Raw genomic sequence first — 17,240 nt, forward strand, 5'->3', positions numbered from 1 at the left:
TAATTGGAATATTACTTAAGAATTGATTAACGTGCTTATTCCTTATTTGTGATACGTCATTTGATTTGCAAATTTAGTTTGAAAATTTGATGTACATAGCATTATCCTTCTAAGTATATTGAGAAGTGGTTCCACTGAAATAAAATTAAATTTAGTTAATCAAAAGCATTTTTAATTATTTAAAAGAGATAAATCCAGAGTAAATAAATTTTACTTCAACACTAGGACCAATTCAATTACAATATAACGGTCTAGTGCGGTTCAAACCAAACCACATATAGATAACAAAAGGAATTTAAAAAAACAATGGCAATTTTTGTAGCTCTAGGAAAATGTGGGGTATATCGGTCATTTCATCACAAACAAGGGTTTGGTGGAGACGGAGAGTTCGGTTCCTCGTTTCTGTGCCGACAGCGACCGACATGTTGGGGGGACCACGCGTGACAACTGAGCGCTGGGGCTGTTCCTCTTCCTCGAGATTCGAGACTTAGGCTCTCCTCCAGCAGCACGTGATGCAAAGACAGTTTTAAATTCAATTCGGGTTTTTGCGCAGTTTAGTCAGGTTACCATAGTGGCGCATCGCGGTTGCCACGTGTCGAAATAGGACAACATTCGGCGGATGGTCGCAACCTAGTTGGTAGTGGTCCTGCTTTCACGTCGTCGCAGATTTTTCAGTGTGACCGGTACACGGGATAATACATCACATGTTACTATATAAATGGTGTGATATATGTGTAAAAAAGTTAATAACTTAAAAAATAAAATTTTTCATTACTTCTATTAAAGCACATGGTGTACCACTTATGTTCCCATCATAATGAAAAATTTCTCTACAATATGAAATTGTGATTATAATAAGATAGAAATTGCTACTTGCAATGAAAGACGACCCCGATTCTGTTTTGTCTACGAAAGCTACATGAAGAGTTCAATTTTGGCTCAAGATAAATGTTGGCAGCATTACCTAACACATGCAAGTTGGACAGAAAATGGTGTCTTCAGTGGCAAACGGGTGAGTAATGCGTAAGAACCTGCCATTGGAAAGGACAACATTAGGAAACACGTAAAATAGTTTAGAAAAAAATTTATTTAAACCCATGTAACCTTTTTTTACACTCAACTTAAATTTTAAATGTAAATTATCTTTTTTGTCCTATTGCATAATTACCATCAAGTACAAAATGAAATTTATAATAAAATTAAAATTTATCAATAAACCCACACTATAATTAAATTTTACTATCACTCATTGTTTATCCTGTGTTCATTATGACTAAAACCCTAATAGCTTTTATAGAGAAAAATAAGTTTTTGTTTTATTAATGGATGGTGATTTTTAAATTTTAAATTCTCCAAAAAAGATATGACTCGATTTATGGAAATTTTTGCTCATCTTATTTCAATTTTTTTTAGAACGTAGAAAATGAATATTTGGGTTTCAATTCTTTTTTCGTCAACAGGGCTGCACATAACTTGTTAAACTTTCTACAATAGTCGTAGTGAAAGTATTGATATACAAGACCTTTTTGTATCAAAAGTAGAATTATTTGTAATTTGTTTGGGAAATTTGGAAAAGTAACCAAATTTTGGACCTTAAATAGAATTCTAGCCCCTTTTTAAATTTATGATAATTATAACCAGAGTTGATATGAAAGTACTAATACACCATTCAAATAAAGTTTTCTCAAAAAAAAAAAAAAAGTCATCCATGGAAATTAAACAAAGCAAGATTCAATTAAGATCAGGAGATTCGAATTAGAATTGAATAAGTTCAAAGCCACCTGTGCTCCTTGAAGTTCCTTAAACAACCCAAAACCTCAATTCAATCGTACAAGAAAACAAAATCCAAAGTTCAACCTTTGGAGAAAATGAGAGAAAAAGAGAAGGGACCATCGCATTTTGGGCTTTTCACCAACGATTTGGTTTTGGAGCTGATCTTAGAAGTGGAGGTCCTAATTGAGGGGCTGAGATGTTGAAGAAGGGCAGTGGACACTGAAGTGAGTGAATACCTCGTTGTAAGCTTGGTGGTGCAAGTGCTCGAACTCAAGGATTACATCGTCATAGTTGAAAATTAGAAATTGAAGAGCAGAGGAGGAAGCTGACCGAGATTGAGAGTGGAGTCGTCTTCATGTGGAGGAGGTCGAAAAAATTTTGGGGATTTGGAACTAAACGAAGGTTGTGTGGGAGAGTATAAAAGAGGAAGAGAAGAAGGAAGATAGAGGGATCGTGTTGCATGCCATGGCTGGTTGTGCTTGGGTTGGATTTATGTGGTTTTGGATTATCGTCTAGAAATGACAAAGATGATGGTAAAAGATAGTCGAACCTTTTGTTTTTTGGTTTTTTTTTTAGAAAACTTTATTTTAAGGGTGTATTAGTATTTTCATATCAACTTTTAGTTATAATTATTAAAAATTTAAAATGATGGTTAGAATTCTATTTGGGATCCGAAATTTGGTTATTTTTCCAAATTTCCCAATTTGTTTGGCTTTGGCATATCAGAAAGCGAAAGTTGTTGCCATGCTAGTCTGTCCTCCTATACAAAACCCTTCACTTCAACTTCATATTACAATTTGTTGTCGTTCTGGTTAACATTTGTTATCCTTCTAATAAATTGCTTGGGATATTGCATGTTAGTGAGTGCAGGTTTGATGAATTTCTTTCATCAAATAAAATTCAATAATTGCAGCAGAAAAACAAACACACAAACACCGAAACACACATAAACAAAAACAGCAGCCATGAAAAAATGATATAATGCTATACGCGGCTCCAGTAGAAATTTGAAACTTTACCAAAAAATCAAGTAAAATGCAGTGAAGCAAAAAATTGCAGAGAGACATTTGAAAAACAAAAAGCTCAGTTTCTAAAGAGCTCAAGGGGGAGACAAAGGACTCAAAAGTTCTTTTACTTTCAAGTTTCTTCGAGATTTTATTTTATAATGGGTGTAAAGATAAATATACTTTTTAATTGGGTTTGATAGGATACTTTATGTAATAAGGTTTAAAGAGATATTAATTCTTTAGTTAAAAATAATATAAGTATAGAGAGTAAGTTGGATGTAGAAAGATGTTAGATGGGTTCAAATAAAATTTCCCAATAGTTTATATCTTTTATTTTTGTCCAACACGTAAAATAGTTTAATTAAATGTTTATTTGTTTGCTTCTTTGTAACCACAATACATTTAATTAAACCTATATAACCACACAACATTTCATTAAAATAGTTATATAGGTTTGTCTTTTTGTACAAACGGTAGTACCTACGCTATGGGGATGGAGACTGAGTTAAATCTTACAATGGGATTGGTTCAACTTCGCTTTTAGTGAGAATTATACCTAAAACTTCTTACTTACATGTAAAGAGGAATGTCACTAGACCATAATACTAAGTTACAGATTTACCTTTTTCTACGTAAATTACAATGTTCATTTCATGTTTTATTTGTTGGATTTGGTGTTCACGAAATTTGGTTTAACCACATAGTAGAAATACGTATTTTTATTCTCTCTTGAAAAGTCAATCATCCTAATACTCATTTGTTTTGAGTTATATGATTTCAAGAGAAACTTAAAGCATTATTCTCTAGATTTTGGTCTATTGGGAACTTTGGTTGTAAACTAAAACTTAGTAAGTATTGGTCATGACTTTGTTACAATGTTGAGAGTAATGGTAATTTTAAGCAACGCCATTACAAATTTCAATCAAAGTAAAGTAATTAAAGGAACAAAAAAAATGAAAGAAAATTCCAACAGAATTAGTTATAAGGATCATTACTACACATTGTAATAAGTTGAAAGAATTAATACTTAATGATGTTTAGTTCAGGGACCAAAACATTCAGAGACTATTGCTCCATTAACACTTCAATTAACCATTTCATACAACTTTTCTTTTTATTATTTAAAAAAGACGATGAGTTAGTGGCTTCATCATGGTAGTCCACCATTTCGGGGGTCATGATGACTCAAATAGGCATTTCAGCCTCTTCCTGACCATCATCGTGCGATTCACTGTTACCAAGAATCGAACCCAAGATGTGTTGTGTGTAATAGTGACTTGGACTTCGTTCTCAACTACTAAACCATCCCGTGGTGGTAAGAATTTCATACAATTTAACAACGGAAAAAACACAAACACAATAAAACATGACGTGTGTACATATTTACTTTGTCTTTTGTACATTTTAGTCCATTGGGTCTATCCGGTTGATTATCTTTGAAGTTTCTTCGAATATTCATCACCAACCATTTCTTCCTAAGAGGAAGTTTCCCGTATGCTTAGACTTAATCACTTAATCAAAAGCCTATTTCAATTTTCTAACCACACCATTTGACTGGTTTAAAGTATGATTTTTAAATTAACTCACCTTATTTTCTTCATGCATATTAAAAAAATGGATTATCCACACCATTGGACTGGTTTGAGGTATGATTTTCAATCAAAATCCTATTTCAATTTTCTAAACCCTATATATTGTGATTATTTCTTAACAAATCACATCAAAATAATGGTAACTCTACTAATGGTTGTCCACAAGCTCCTGTTTCATACAACTTCATATCCTTTCACTACAACCAAAAGAGTAAATCAAGCAATTACATTGACTACTGAATGTGGATAGAGAAAATATTTTGAGAGCTTGAAGCAAAACAATCTAATCATTGTTCTAAAAATCGGCTTAGGCGGACATCTAGACCGTGAACGAACGATGAGGTTTTGGCTAAAACGTGTAGAAAGACTAGGCCTGACTACGCATCCTAGGCAGTAGCTAGGTGGTTCATTGTTTAGGGGACTTGGATTCTCTGCCCTCCCAATTCGGTGCCCTCTCTGTGCCCTCCTGTTTTTGTGGTCACGGTTAAGCCACGTCAATATTTTATATTACTATTTTTTTTTTGTCTTATTATTTTTATAAAAAACAATATAAAATGTTAGCATGGATTAACTGTGACCACACAAAACAGGAGGGCACGAGGAGGGCACCGAAATGGGAGGGCAGAGAATCCAAGTCCTTGTTTAGGGTTCCATTGGTTTTTATTGTTTTAGTTTAATTAAGTTATGAGTTTTTTAGGAACCTACCCAAAAAGAAACCATATTTCTCTCGCCATTTCGTATTTCTTTTCTCCATTCTCTCCGCATGATTCCATTTACATATATTGATTCATTGAATCATTGATTAATATGTGATGCAAGATTATCTCAATTTAGATTATGAATTATTGAATTATTGAATTTTGTTTTGGGTTTTGGTTTTTATCTTACTTTGTGTTGCATAGTCTCTGATAATGCCAATGTGAGGTGTATTAAAAACATAATTTTCTTTTTAAAATATTATGTGGCATAAATAGTCATTATATATTTGGGTACATAAGTTATTTAACAATACAATATGTGAAGGAAACTGTTATTAGCACTTCCTAAATCTCATTTTATACTCCTCACAAATGTATTTTTCTTTCTAATTATGAAAATTTTGTGTCAAATGAGATTTTTAAAGTGACTATAATCTCTATGTGAAACCTCTAATAAAACCCAAAAAAACAAAATTATCTAAAACTTGCAACGTAGTATGTTGTTGGATTTGGATCCCATCCAGATTCAAATTGTGAGGATTCTAAGGATCTTCACATCTTAATCATTTATCATATATAGTGCAATCAGAAATCATTTAATTTTTTTATTTAAAATTAAATACATATAATATTTAACGAAAACTACATATACGTTATACGATAAAAGATTAGAGTCTAGAGATTCTTAGAATCCCCGTAAAGTAAATTCGGAGAGAATCCTCTCACCAGTCTTTTAATTAAATGGCCTAATTTCCATGTTCATGCATGTTGATCGACATTGACAATTCGGGCCAAAGAAAAAAGAGAATATAAAACTTAAAACGTCACGTAATTCCACAGTTTTCTCTTTGCCGAGTAATTGGAATATTATGGACAGGTATTGTTATAATTCATTTGAATTATAAAACATGTATTTATGATTTTGTTGTTATAAATAAATAATATTATCTATATTACTGAGAGATGGATGTAGTCTCGTAATTGACTAATAATAATATGATTTAAATTTATCTTTGTCAAGAATCAAGTTAAAGACCTCTTACTTACAACTGAGAAGAAATACCGCTAAACCGTAATACAAAATGATTATTTTTAAAAACACATTAATTTACATATATTTATTCTTTTATTTATTAGATTTTAAAAAGACACATTAATTTTAATGTTTATTTATCTTATAACCCGAAAAGTTATCAGGCATTCTAAATACATGCAATTTTTTTTCTAAATACATAAAAAAGTTTCACCTCCTGAACGTTTGTACGTATTATTATTAAGTAGTATTATTTGGACACATATTTTTTCTTTTTGTATATTCTTCTTAATTTTTAACGTCAAATCAAACGAATTAAATAATACTAATGCTTAACAAAAAAATATAAAAAGTAAAATTTAGCAACAAAGTAGCAGCCATGCATATTATAAACGTGGTACCTTTCATATCATTGTTTAGTCTTTGTTGGAAGGTCAGGTCACCCATCACCATAAATAATGCTGAAAAGGTAAAGAAATATGTTAATTTTTTAGTTGGGAGAATGTGGTGGTAGGACAGAGAAGGATGGACTAATGGTAACGGGGAATCATTCAATTTAGAGTAGACAGGTCAAAAAAGTTGAGAGTTTGACTGTTTGAGGGCCCATGATAAATGTTTCCTTGTTTGTCTTTGTACTAGTGTTATTTATTTATTTACTTATTGGCAATTATTTAGTGCCCGTATCAGCCAGCAGGCATGAATAATTGGATACTGGTATGGTTGGTTAGTGGGAACTTGCCCGAAATTTACGTCGTCGTATATTATAGGGGTGGACTTGGTATGATTCGGTGTGATTTCGAGTAAAATTGTAACAGAAATTGAATTTTTTTTTGCAATGCAGTCCGGTGCAGTTTTGAAACCAAAACCGAAATGAAACAAAACTGCTCGGTGCGGTTTCAAATGGTTTCGATTTGGTTTTTGAGAAAAAAAATGTACAATTGAAACTATACACTTATTTACACATAAGAGGGTCATATTTTCTTCATATATTAATTAATAAACCTGCAGCAAAAACAACAACAATAATGCAGCAAAACTGCAGCAAAAACAGCTGCAAAATTGCAACAAAAAATAGCATCAAAACAACATAAAAAATGCAGCAAAACTATAGAAAAATAGCAGCAAATGACAACTACTAAAATTAAGACAACATCCAATACATCAATTAGTTTAAATCCTTACGCATCACATCTACTAAAATTCAACTTGATCACCAATCACAATACTTTACTACAACTCAATTGAAAAGTTAAGTTTGCTATAATACAACTAAAGTTCAAACTTCAAAGTTTCAAACAAAGTTCAATGTCAAAATGTCTTATGGCATTAGTACAACAAAAAAATAAATAAATGATTCATGGAATTCAACAAAGTCTTGGTTTTCAACTTACTTTGCATCGTTCAAGTTTCAAATTTTTGCCTTTCATTTTCCTTTTGGACACTTATTCTTCGAAGATTTATGAGGCATTTGAGCTTGTAAACGGCCTTGAGAAGGCACTACTTGTGAAGTTGCACCTTGTAAACGCAAAAAATGGAGGTTTTTGTGAACTAGAACCTTGAGATTGCTTTGGAGCTTGTTGTGGTTGCGGATCAAGAGTAAGAGAGGCAATGCTTGAAGTCGAATTGGCCAACTCTACAAAATACAAAACACAAAAAATATAATTGATGTTTAGTTGAAAAAAAAAGAAAACGAAGAAAGTTCTTTTACTTCAAATGATATACTTACCTGATTCAACACTTTCATAGAATTCAATGTGGTCAATCGAAGGTGCATCATCCTTCAAAGTAATAATGTTATCGCCCCTCAACCAATTTTGCATGCATATCAAGGCCTCCACCGATTTAGGAGTTAAAGAACTCCTAAAATCCGAAATCACTCGACCACCGGTGCTAAAAGCACTCTCTGATGCCACGGTCGAAACTTGAATTGCAAGAATATCTTTTGCAATTGCGGCCAAGATAGGATACTTGTTACCATTCACCTTCCACCATACGATTCAATACTTACCCAATTTGTCTAACCATATGCAACAGTAGCACCAATCTACAACACAAGCATTAAAGAAAGTATATATGTATACATCTTTCATAATGCACAATTTGTTTAAGTTATATATCAAGATAAGCATTGTTAAGCTCCTAGCACATCTATTTCCTTAAATTATTGACAGGTCATGCACTCATACAGATTCTATCATGTGTTTAAGAATACTTGCAGATTTTAAATATACTACATTTTAATTACGATACTTGGCAAACTCCAAAGAAGACAATTTTGAACCACATCAAGGCAATATAGTACAATACGAACTGGTATGAGGATGTGAATAAATAAAGAAAACAAAATCCAAAAAGAAGCAGTTGAAGACAGTGGAGGGTGGTTCCTAAAAAAAATTAATAATTTAGAACTTAAATTGATACTTGGGTGGTTCCTAATCTAGTTCCCCTTTTGATTCACAAACCCTATCCCTAAAATTAATTATAAACCCTAACCCAGTTCCCCTTTTGAATCTTTGATTCAAACGAACCCTAACTCTAAAATTAATTTAATTAAAATTTATTAACTAAACTAACTGATACAAGTTCTAAGTTCTTACCATATTAGTTGGAATGAAGAGTGGGTGAATGATTTGCCAAGTCTGTTTTGCAAAGCTTTTGATTTGCAGAGTTCAGGGCTTAAGGGGATCTGAGGATGCAATGTCACATCCTAGCCTGGGGTCCACCACATCCTGGGCCCACTCCACCACCGTAGCACGATATTGTCCGCTTTGGGCCCTGACTACACCCTCACGGTTTTGTTTATGGGAACTCATACGACAACTTCCCAGTGTGTCACCTATCATGGGATTGCTCTCGCGCACTACTCGCTTAACTTCGGAGTTCCGATGGAACCCGAAGCCAGTGAGCTCCTAAAATGCCTTATGCTAGGTAGGGATGAGAATATACATATAAGGATCACTCCCCTGGGCGATGTGGGATCTTACAATCCACCCCCCTTAAGGGGCCCGACGACCTCGTAGGCACACCATGGCCAGGGTTAGGCTCTGATATCAATCTGACATGTCCCGACCCAGATATTCCCCGAATACCCGGATAGGCACATGTTGGCCAACACCTGAGGGTGACGAAAGCCATTTGTTGAATACAAGAGTAATGATTAGGAGGAAAATACACATGAATGATCATTAGAATCTAAAGGTAATAAACATAGTTTAAGGAAATGTCTAGAGTGCACATAATATGTTCAAATTTAAGATCACAAAAGGAAAGATCATTATAAGATATCACACAAATGAGTGATAGACGGTTACTGGTAGGGGAATACCTCGTATGTCGTGTCGTAGTCCTCATTTCTAAGACCTGAATGAGGGCACAAAACAAAGGTGAGTGGACCAAGTTCATAAATAAAATAATAATAAAACAGTTATCAAGATACTAATCCCCACAGTTTATATAAAAAAAACTACTAGCATAATAAGTGATAGTTTTACTGAAAACTCTAGCATGCCAAAAATATCTCAACAGACATATCATGGAAAACAAAATATCAAACGTCTCACAGATTGTCTCGTAGCGTGATGTACTGCTAGTAACATCACTGAATAAATATAACTCCCGGCCCTATGCCAGCATCGTGGTCTCTACGCCCGTAGCCAGAGATTACCAACTCCCGGCCCAAGACAGACATAAAAGAATTGCAGACAAACACTCCAAGGATCGTGAGTTTACAATGGGCGACTTTGTATTCTTGAAGTTGTCTCCCTGGAAGGGTGTTATTCATTTTGGTAAGAGAAGGAAGCTGAGTCCTCGATATGTCGGTCCCTATCAGATTATTGAGAGAATTTGTGCAGTTGCTTATAGGTTAGAGTTACCATCGGAGTTGTCACTGATCCATAACGTTTTCCATGTTTCCATGCTTCGAAAATATGTACCAGATCCTTCTCATATCATTCAGTTAGAGCCATTGGAAGTAAATCTGGATGCTAGCTATGTAGAAGAACCAGTGGCTATCCTTGAGAGACAGGATAAGGTGTTGCGGAACAAAGTTATTCCTTTGGTAAAGTTACTGTGGAGGCCATGCGGTTGAAGAAATTTCTGTAAGGGGGTAAATTGTTACACCCACCCCTACATTTTAATTATATTTCTATTTCCTCCTTGAAACTTGTTTAAATCTATTAATTTAATCCCTTATCTCATTTAATCCTAGCCGTTGATCTAGATTCCTCATTTATCCTAAACTGCGAAGTGGCAACTCTCTAACTCTTTTCTCTTTTCTCTCTTGTCGAACCCTCCATCTCAGACGTCTCTCTCTCTCTCCTCTAACATCTGCAACTCACCCTCACTATTTCTAACTTACCGAGAACATCTCCCTTACCACCCTTAAATTCAACCAAATTAGAACTCTAATATTAAGAAATCTTTCTTCACCATGACTTGGGAAACCCAATGGTGATCTTGCATGTCGGGTTTGGAGTTAGGATGATACTGCATGGAGAACACCATGGTTTCCAGTGAGCTGGGGATGGAACTTGATGTTCCAGTCCTTATTTCAACCTATCAACCCTTCCATTCAATCTCTAGTAACGTTTTCATGCCCTGCATGTTAAAGTTCAGGTCGAATTTGAGGGTTGTAATCTCTATACTATTTATGCTCTCTGTACCAGCTCTGGCAAGGAAATCAGGTGAAGTTTAACGAAATCTGAGATGGGTTCGACTTGAGTTCGCCCATTTGGTGTGCTGGTGAGCTATCTAAAACTTATGATGTGATTTTTGGGTTAAGTTTCAAAGTCAAATTGAGGCTCTAACCTCTACTGGTGCTCTGTGCGTTTTTTCCCAGAAAAAGCCATGACCTTTGAGGGTTTTTTCGAACACTCACGGTTGTTCACGGTGAAGCTAGGGTATGAAAATACTCCATTCTCTTCTCTCTTCATTTTAGTACATGGTTTCGGTGTTGGATTACGTGTTCACCGTTGACCGGAGCTATAGCAGCTCCTGTGTTTTTCCCCGACACCCCACATGCCATCAGGCCATTTCAAAACACCCACGGGCCTTAGCCCATATTTGGACCAGCCCAGTTTTCTTTCTTGGTTAATTGACCTGCGGGCCGTGCCTTCCATGGCCTGATTGTATGTGTGGTGTGTGTGTGTTATGTCGTGCGTGTGTGTGGGTGTGTGCGTGTACGTGTATATGTGTATTGTGCTGTGTGTGAATGTGTGTGGTGCACATGTGTGTGTGTGTGTTTGTGATGTGTGTCCATATGTGTGTGCAGGTGTATGCTGTGCAAGCATGTGTGTATGTGTGCTGACGTGTGTGTGTGTGTGTTATGGGGGTTTGGGCTCAAGCCTAAACCACCCCTTTTGTTCCTAAATTATTCAAACCCTAAAACCCAATAGGTCCTAACCCTATTTAACCTAAACCTTAATCCGGATCCAAACCCAAGACCCATTTCCATTTCTTGAAATTCTATAGTTGGGTTGTTGTTGGGTTGTTTGATAAACTGTACATTTTTGTGTTTAGGTGCAGTTGCTAGTGGGGATTTCTTTAATCCTTTTCCGCATAACTCTGCTGCTACGGAGTATCTGTGAGTGGACCCCTTCTAAAATTTGCATAATGTTATAGTTTATTTGCATAAATGAAATGCATGCCTTACGAGTTTATGAATTGATTTTATGTTAAGCATGTTTACTGAAATGTTGATTATCGTCTCGTTATTTTGTAAAGAATTTATTGTTGGCCTATATTGAGCTATATTTTAATATATATCGTATTTTCTATCAAAACCATGAACTGGTAAACTATCTAATGGATGACGATAGGATGCTAGAACATGTTTTAGAAACCCTTCTTTATAGTATAGATGATGGATGACTTTATACTATGTAGTGGTTATTTATGAGAGGCGTACCTATTTGTGCGTACCTAGTGGACACTATGCTGCCTAGGGCGAGGATCTGATGTTGGCAAATAGGCAGGGAGAAATAATACCTAGCTACAGACTGAGGGACACGGAGCAGGCATTGGGCCCGGAGTTGGTAATCTCTGGCTACAGGCGCAGAGACCACGGTGCTGGCATAGGGCCGAAAGTTATATTTATTCAATGATGTTATTAGCAGTACATCGCGCTACGAGACGATCTGTGAGACGTTCGATAGTTTGTTTTCCATGATATGTCTTTTGAGATATTTTTGGCATGCTAGGGTTTTTAGTAAAACTATCACTTATTACGCTAGTAGTTTTCTTTATATAAACTATGGGGGTTAGTATCTTGATAACTGTTTTATTATTATTGTATTTATGAACTTGGTCCACTCACCTTTGTTTTGCGCCCCCATTCAGGTCTTAGAAACGAGGACTGCGACATGACGTACGAGGCATTCCCCTACCAGTAACCGTCTATCACTCATTTGTGTGATATCTTGTAATGATCTTTCCTTTTGTGATCTTAAATTTGAACGTATTCTGTGCACTCTAGACATTTCCTTAAACTTTGTTTATTACCTTTAGATTCTAATGATCATTCATGTGTATTTTCCTCTTAATCATTACTCTTGTATTCAACAAATGGCTTTCGTCACCCTCAAGTGTCGGCCAACACGTGCCTATCTGGGTATTCAGGGAATATCGGGGTCGAGACATGTCATGCAAGCACCGAGGGTACTGATGTCGATTGTGGAAGAGATGAAGATGAGTTTTGAGAAAGAGAGAGACAGGCTGATGTATCATGTATGGACTCAAATAATGGTGCAAAATTGGATTACTAGTGTAGTTGAACTAATTAAAACATAACATTCAATATATGGTGCGGATTCTACGGCTCCAATGCTATTAAGACTACTTGAGGTGTCGCCGATTGTCAACCACAGTGTTGTTAAGACTAACTGAAGATGTGCTTGACGAAGTTAGAAAGGTCAGTGGTTTCTTAAAAATGAGAGGGTTTCGCGTAGAACGAGAGTTTGTGCAAGGCAGAGATAGAATCCTACTAGGACTAGATTTCCTAGGCATATTTTTCTTCATACAGATTGAACTCGACTACTCCTACTAGTCTGGGTATTCTGAACTGTCTGTCTTCCAATATCCAATCCATTTCTTTATTTTTACCAAACTCTCGAGAATTCAAAGAATATTATCAATTGTCTTGCTTATCGAGGACTCCTAGTGGAATCAAACCTTGATCGAACCCATCTAGAAAATCCAAGTATCCTTTATTAACTCGGACTCGACCATAATATTCTGGACTAGGCTGAGATATCTAATCATGGGCCGAGCATATAACTCACTCAGCCCAAATTTATTAATTTGGGCCCAAACAAAAGCTAAATATAAACAAAACCATTCTTTAGTCTAGAAATGCATTCTGGCTTATGGGACTGTTGTCTTTAAGGGTGGGCACTTGAAACCGAAACACAAATCAAATTGGACCGCATAAAATAGTTTGGTTTTATGGTTTTGAAACAGTTCGGTTAGGAAAACGATTTGGTTTCGGTTTGGCTTTTGAAAACTGCACCAAAGCTGAACTGCACTGCAAATATAATAAACATTTAATTAAATATCCATATTAGATGTCATGTTTTAATTAGTTGTTTGTTAGGTCCATACATTTAGGTGGACTCAACCACACTAGCATATTATAATTAATCATTTGCTGCAAGTTTGCTATTGTCCTAATTTTAGATGAAAAATAATTATCAAAATATCCTCACTCAACGCACTAATTGTTGACATGGGTTCATTAACTAATGTATTGTGTAGAAAATGAGACCGTCTTGTGCTTAGATAAGTGTATAGTGTCAACTGTACAATTTTTCTTAAGAACCGAACCACAAACCTTAGCCAATATACGAAAACGATAGATTCAGCCTTCGATCGCCGCAGCAATCCAAGAGCTCTATTGCCTGGCTGAGCTCCTCGAGCATTGCCAACAACATGGAATTAATGAAGTCACCGAGAATGATGTGGCTTAGTGGACAATTTTTCTATTCGGTGAGTTCTCATTCTGGTCAAAAGTCATAATTGAGTTCTTCAAGTTACAGTCATGTGACATCAAAGGCAGTCAAAGGCATTAAATTTTGGACCGTGATCGAAGCTCACCCATTAAAATATCCAAAGTCCAAAGCTTATGTCTCGATTTTATGAATGCTACTATGGTGGATCCATTGAAGGGTTATAAGGCATAATTTCCTCAACCATTCGGCTTACGGGCCGAAGTTCAAGAAAATTGGGGGCAATGTTTGGATCCGATTTTTTTTTTATCGGCCCAAGCAATCGAGATCGTTGAGTGAGTAGAGTTCTAGAGGATGAAAAATTAAGATAATCTTGTTATTTTAAGAGACAATATTATGGTTTTTTAATCATAAATTATCTTTTAATATTAATTATCTTGACATTTTCTTCTACAAGATAAGTGGGATGCAAAATATATATCTAACTGGGAAGCAAGCAGTATAGGGTTGTGTTTCCACGTTTATATGCCTATGGTGCATATTTTTTAAGAAAAACTAATAAAAAGAACTTTAAAACTTTGCATTTTAACCAAAAACCACCTAATTACTTTATTTAATGATAAGTGTGACGACCTGTCCCTAATTTTCCTATGTAATTTCTCCCCTAGTATGTGTATTGACGGTAATACCCTTATTGGCAAGTGACATGGACATATTCATATCGCTTTTATTTTATTTCTTGCTATCGCATTTAAATTGTACACGTTGTTATGAGTGTACGTAAACTTTATCAGTGTGAAAACACTATTCTGGATAGATTTTCGATACTTTTTTCTGTACAAAATCCAAAACCCTATCCCTAGCTTTTATTTAGCCCATCCCGTGCACCCTCCTCCATTATTTTACTTTCTCACCAATCCCATCCATTCCTTCATTTCTGTCCCCCAATCAGAAAAAGAGAAAATGAACTCTTTCTCTCTCTTCTTTCTCTCTCTCCCGTATACTCTCTTCTTCTCTGCAAACCCTCAAACGAGCTTCAAAGCTCGCAGATTGAACCCAATAATCTCATTTTCATGTTCATCTCATCCTCACGAACATAACCATGTTCTTGAAACCTGAAATGGATGAGTTTTCAATGTCGAACTTGTGAGGTCCGAACTCGGGCAAACTGAGTTCAACGTGTTTTTGAGCGAGTTAGGAAGTTTTGAAGCTTGGGGAAGCTTCTACGCAACTCCTCGAGGCTCCTACAACAATTTAGGAGAAATTTGGAAGTGAAACGACCGAGTTTCGAAGAGTTCATTTTTGGCCAGAACTTTCGAGGCTTTTTTTCAGTGATCTTCGTCCACTTTTTGGACTCCAAACAGGTATAACGCGATTCTACTCTTCATGAGCTTAAAATCCATATAAAGTGCGTAAAAAATGGTTGAGAAATGAATGAGAATAGTGAGTTTGAAAATTTTCCAAAAATCCAGCGAAAAACCAAGTTTCAGATGGCGGTGGACGGCGGCGACGGCGAGGAGAACCGGAGAAGGAGACAGAATATTCCGTCAGAGTTGATGGAATCCTGACGGCTTCAGGTAACGCCGTTAACTTCTGTTAACTTTTATCGAAATATTCCTGGCAGCGTCAGGCTAACTGACGGCACTGGCCAGCTCGTAGGGGCACGTTGGCCGTGCCATTACTGGTGTGTGGGGTGTGTGAGCCGTCCAAAAATTAATTTAAAATTTTGATGATGTTCATGACGTCGAGTAGGTCACGATGGTATATTTAAACCCTAGGTTTGAGCAAACTATGGGGGTTTTATTTAGGTTTTCGTATATGTGCTTTAATTAATTATATTTTAGTTATTTCACATATAGGGGAAACGTATCGCGAGGACGTTCGAGGCCAAGCTAGACTTGAGGGTTACGACCCAGCGACGTACTTGTGAGTGGGCAGTTTGTTTTTATACCTATACATAATTATAGTTTCCATAAATGCGTATCTACTTCACTTTTACACTTATATTGCCAAAAAATGATAACTGCAATATAATTGTGATAAATGCTACTATATAGTTGAGATATTACTGTCATGACATTCATACATATTTGTACATGCTCATATTGCTGCATCGGTGTTAGTAATCGCCCTAGGGCCAGAGTCAGTCCTTCACGTGTATGTTCACATCGCACCGTTTGCTCTCCTTGGATCCAAGTTCGGTGCCAGTCCTGTCGGGTAGATTGCATTAGGCAATTCGACTTGTATGTGACATGCCTTTGCACCAGTCTTCACATGATCGCAGTACTATAGCATATTGATTACACCCAGTCATGTTCGTGTCAGAAATTATCTGTTTGAACTCGTGTGTCAGCTTAGATGGATGAGCACTTAGTTATGCTTGTTTATCACATGATTATATTATTGTGGCATTCGATACATCATAACTTGACATATTTCTGGTTATAATATTATTACAATGCTGTTGATTTATTGTTTACATACCTACGTAGTATGTTTTAAGGAAACTATACCTGTTTTAAGGCGAGGGGTTAGTATATTCGAAAATAAAGGATTTCGTAGAAGCATTGTTTTGTTGACCCACTCAACTTTGTTTTTCGCCCCTCCAAGACCTAGATAGCTGTACTCTTTGTGGCACTCGAGGAATCACGGTAGTTCTGACATTCTCTTCTGTTTAAACGTACGAACTTATCACAGTTATGTAACAAGTGTACTTAGTTGTTTTGACTACTCTTATGTAGTCTCAATATCTATTACGCTCTGAATAATTGTAGTAGGTTCTTCCCACGATTGCGCACTCTTTCACCATTTAGTATAATTAGTTTCCATTAGTCTTGAAATTATTTACTTTTACATCACTTACCCTTATGGTTACGTCACCTCACGGTGATGGCCAGCATGCTTCGACCTACCTAGGTCAGGGTGTGCCAATAAGGACTAGAGAATTTAAAATTGAAAAAAAAAAAAAAAAACATTGGCCCAGCACCTCCCACCAATGCACCCCCTTCCCCTTCCCCCCCCCCCCCCCACCAAACCAAAAACCTTCCTTCCTCGTCATTGCAGTGATCAAATCTTTGATAAAAATCAAATATGATTAGTAAAGATGATACTCCCCACCACAAATGATGATCAAATATCTACATCAATCTCTAAGAAATTGGCTTGCTTCACATATTACAGGATACAAACTTCCTCAG

General features: G+C 35.9%; 1 protein-coding gene across 1 annotated transcript; it reads left to right on the plus strand.

Moving 5' to 3' along the window:
- Window positions 1–9,833: 9,833 nt before the first annotated feature.
- LOC126611844 (uncharacterized) lies at window positions 9,834–11,688 on the plus strand. Its single transcript, XM_050280181.1, has 3 exons — window positions 9,834–10,160; window positions 11,373–11,391; window positions 11,621–11,688. Exons 1-3 carry the CDS (start codon window positions 9,834–9,836, stop codon window positions 11,686–11,688), a joined length of 414 nt encoding a protein of 137 aa, XP_050136138.1.
- Window positions 11,689–17,240: the final 5,552 nt, after the last annotated feature.

The sequence above is a fragment of the Malus sylvestris genome, chromosome 17, assembly GCF_916048215.2.
Source record: "Malus sylvestris chromosome 17, drMalSylv7.2, whole genome shotgun sequence".
NCBI classification, from domain to species: Eukaryota; Viridiplantae; Streptophyta; class Magnoliopsida; order Rosales; family Rosaceae; genus Malus; species Malus sylvestris.

Excerpts from the sequence above, each read along its gene's own strand:
- LOC126611844 (XM_050280181.1), top strand. The coding sequence starts at position 9,834 with ATGGGCGACTTTGTATTCTTGAAGTTGTCTCCCTGGAAGGGTGTTATT.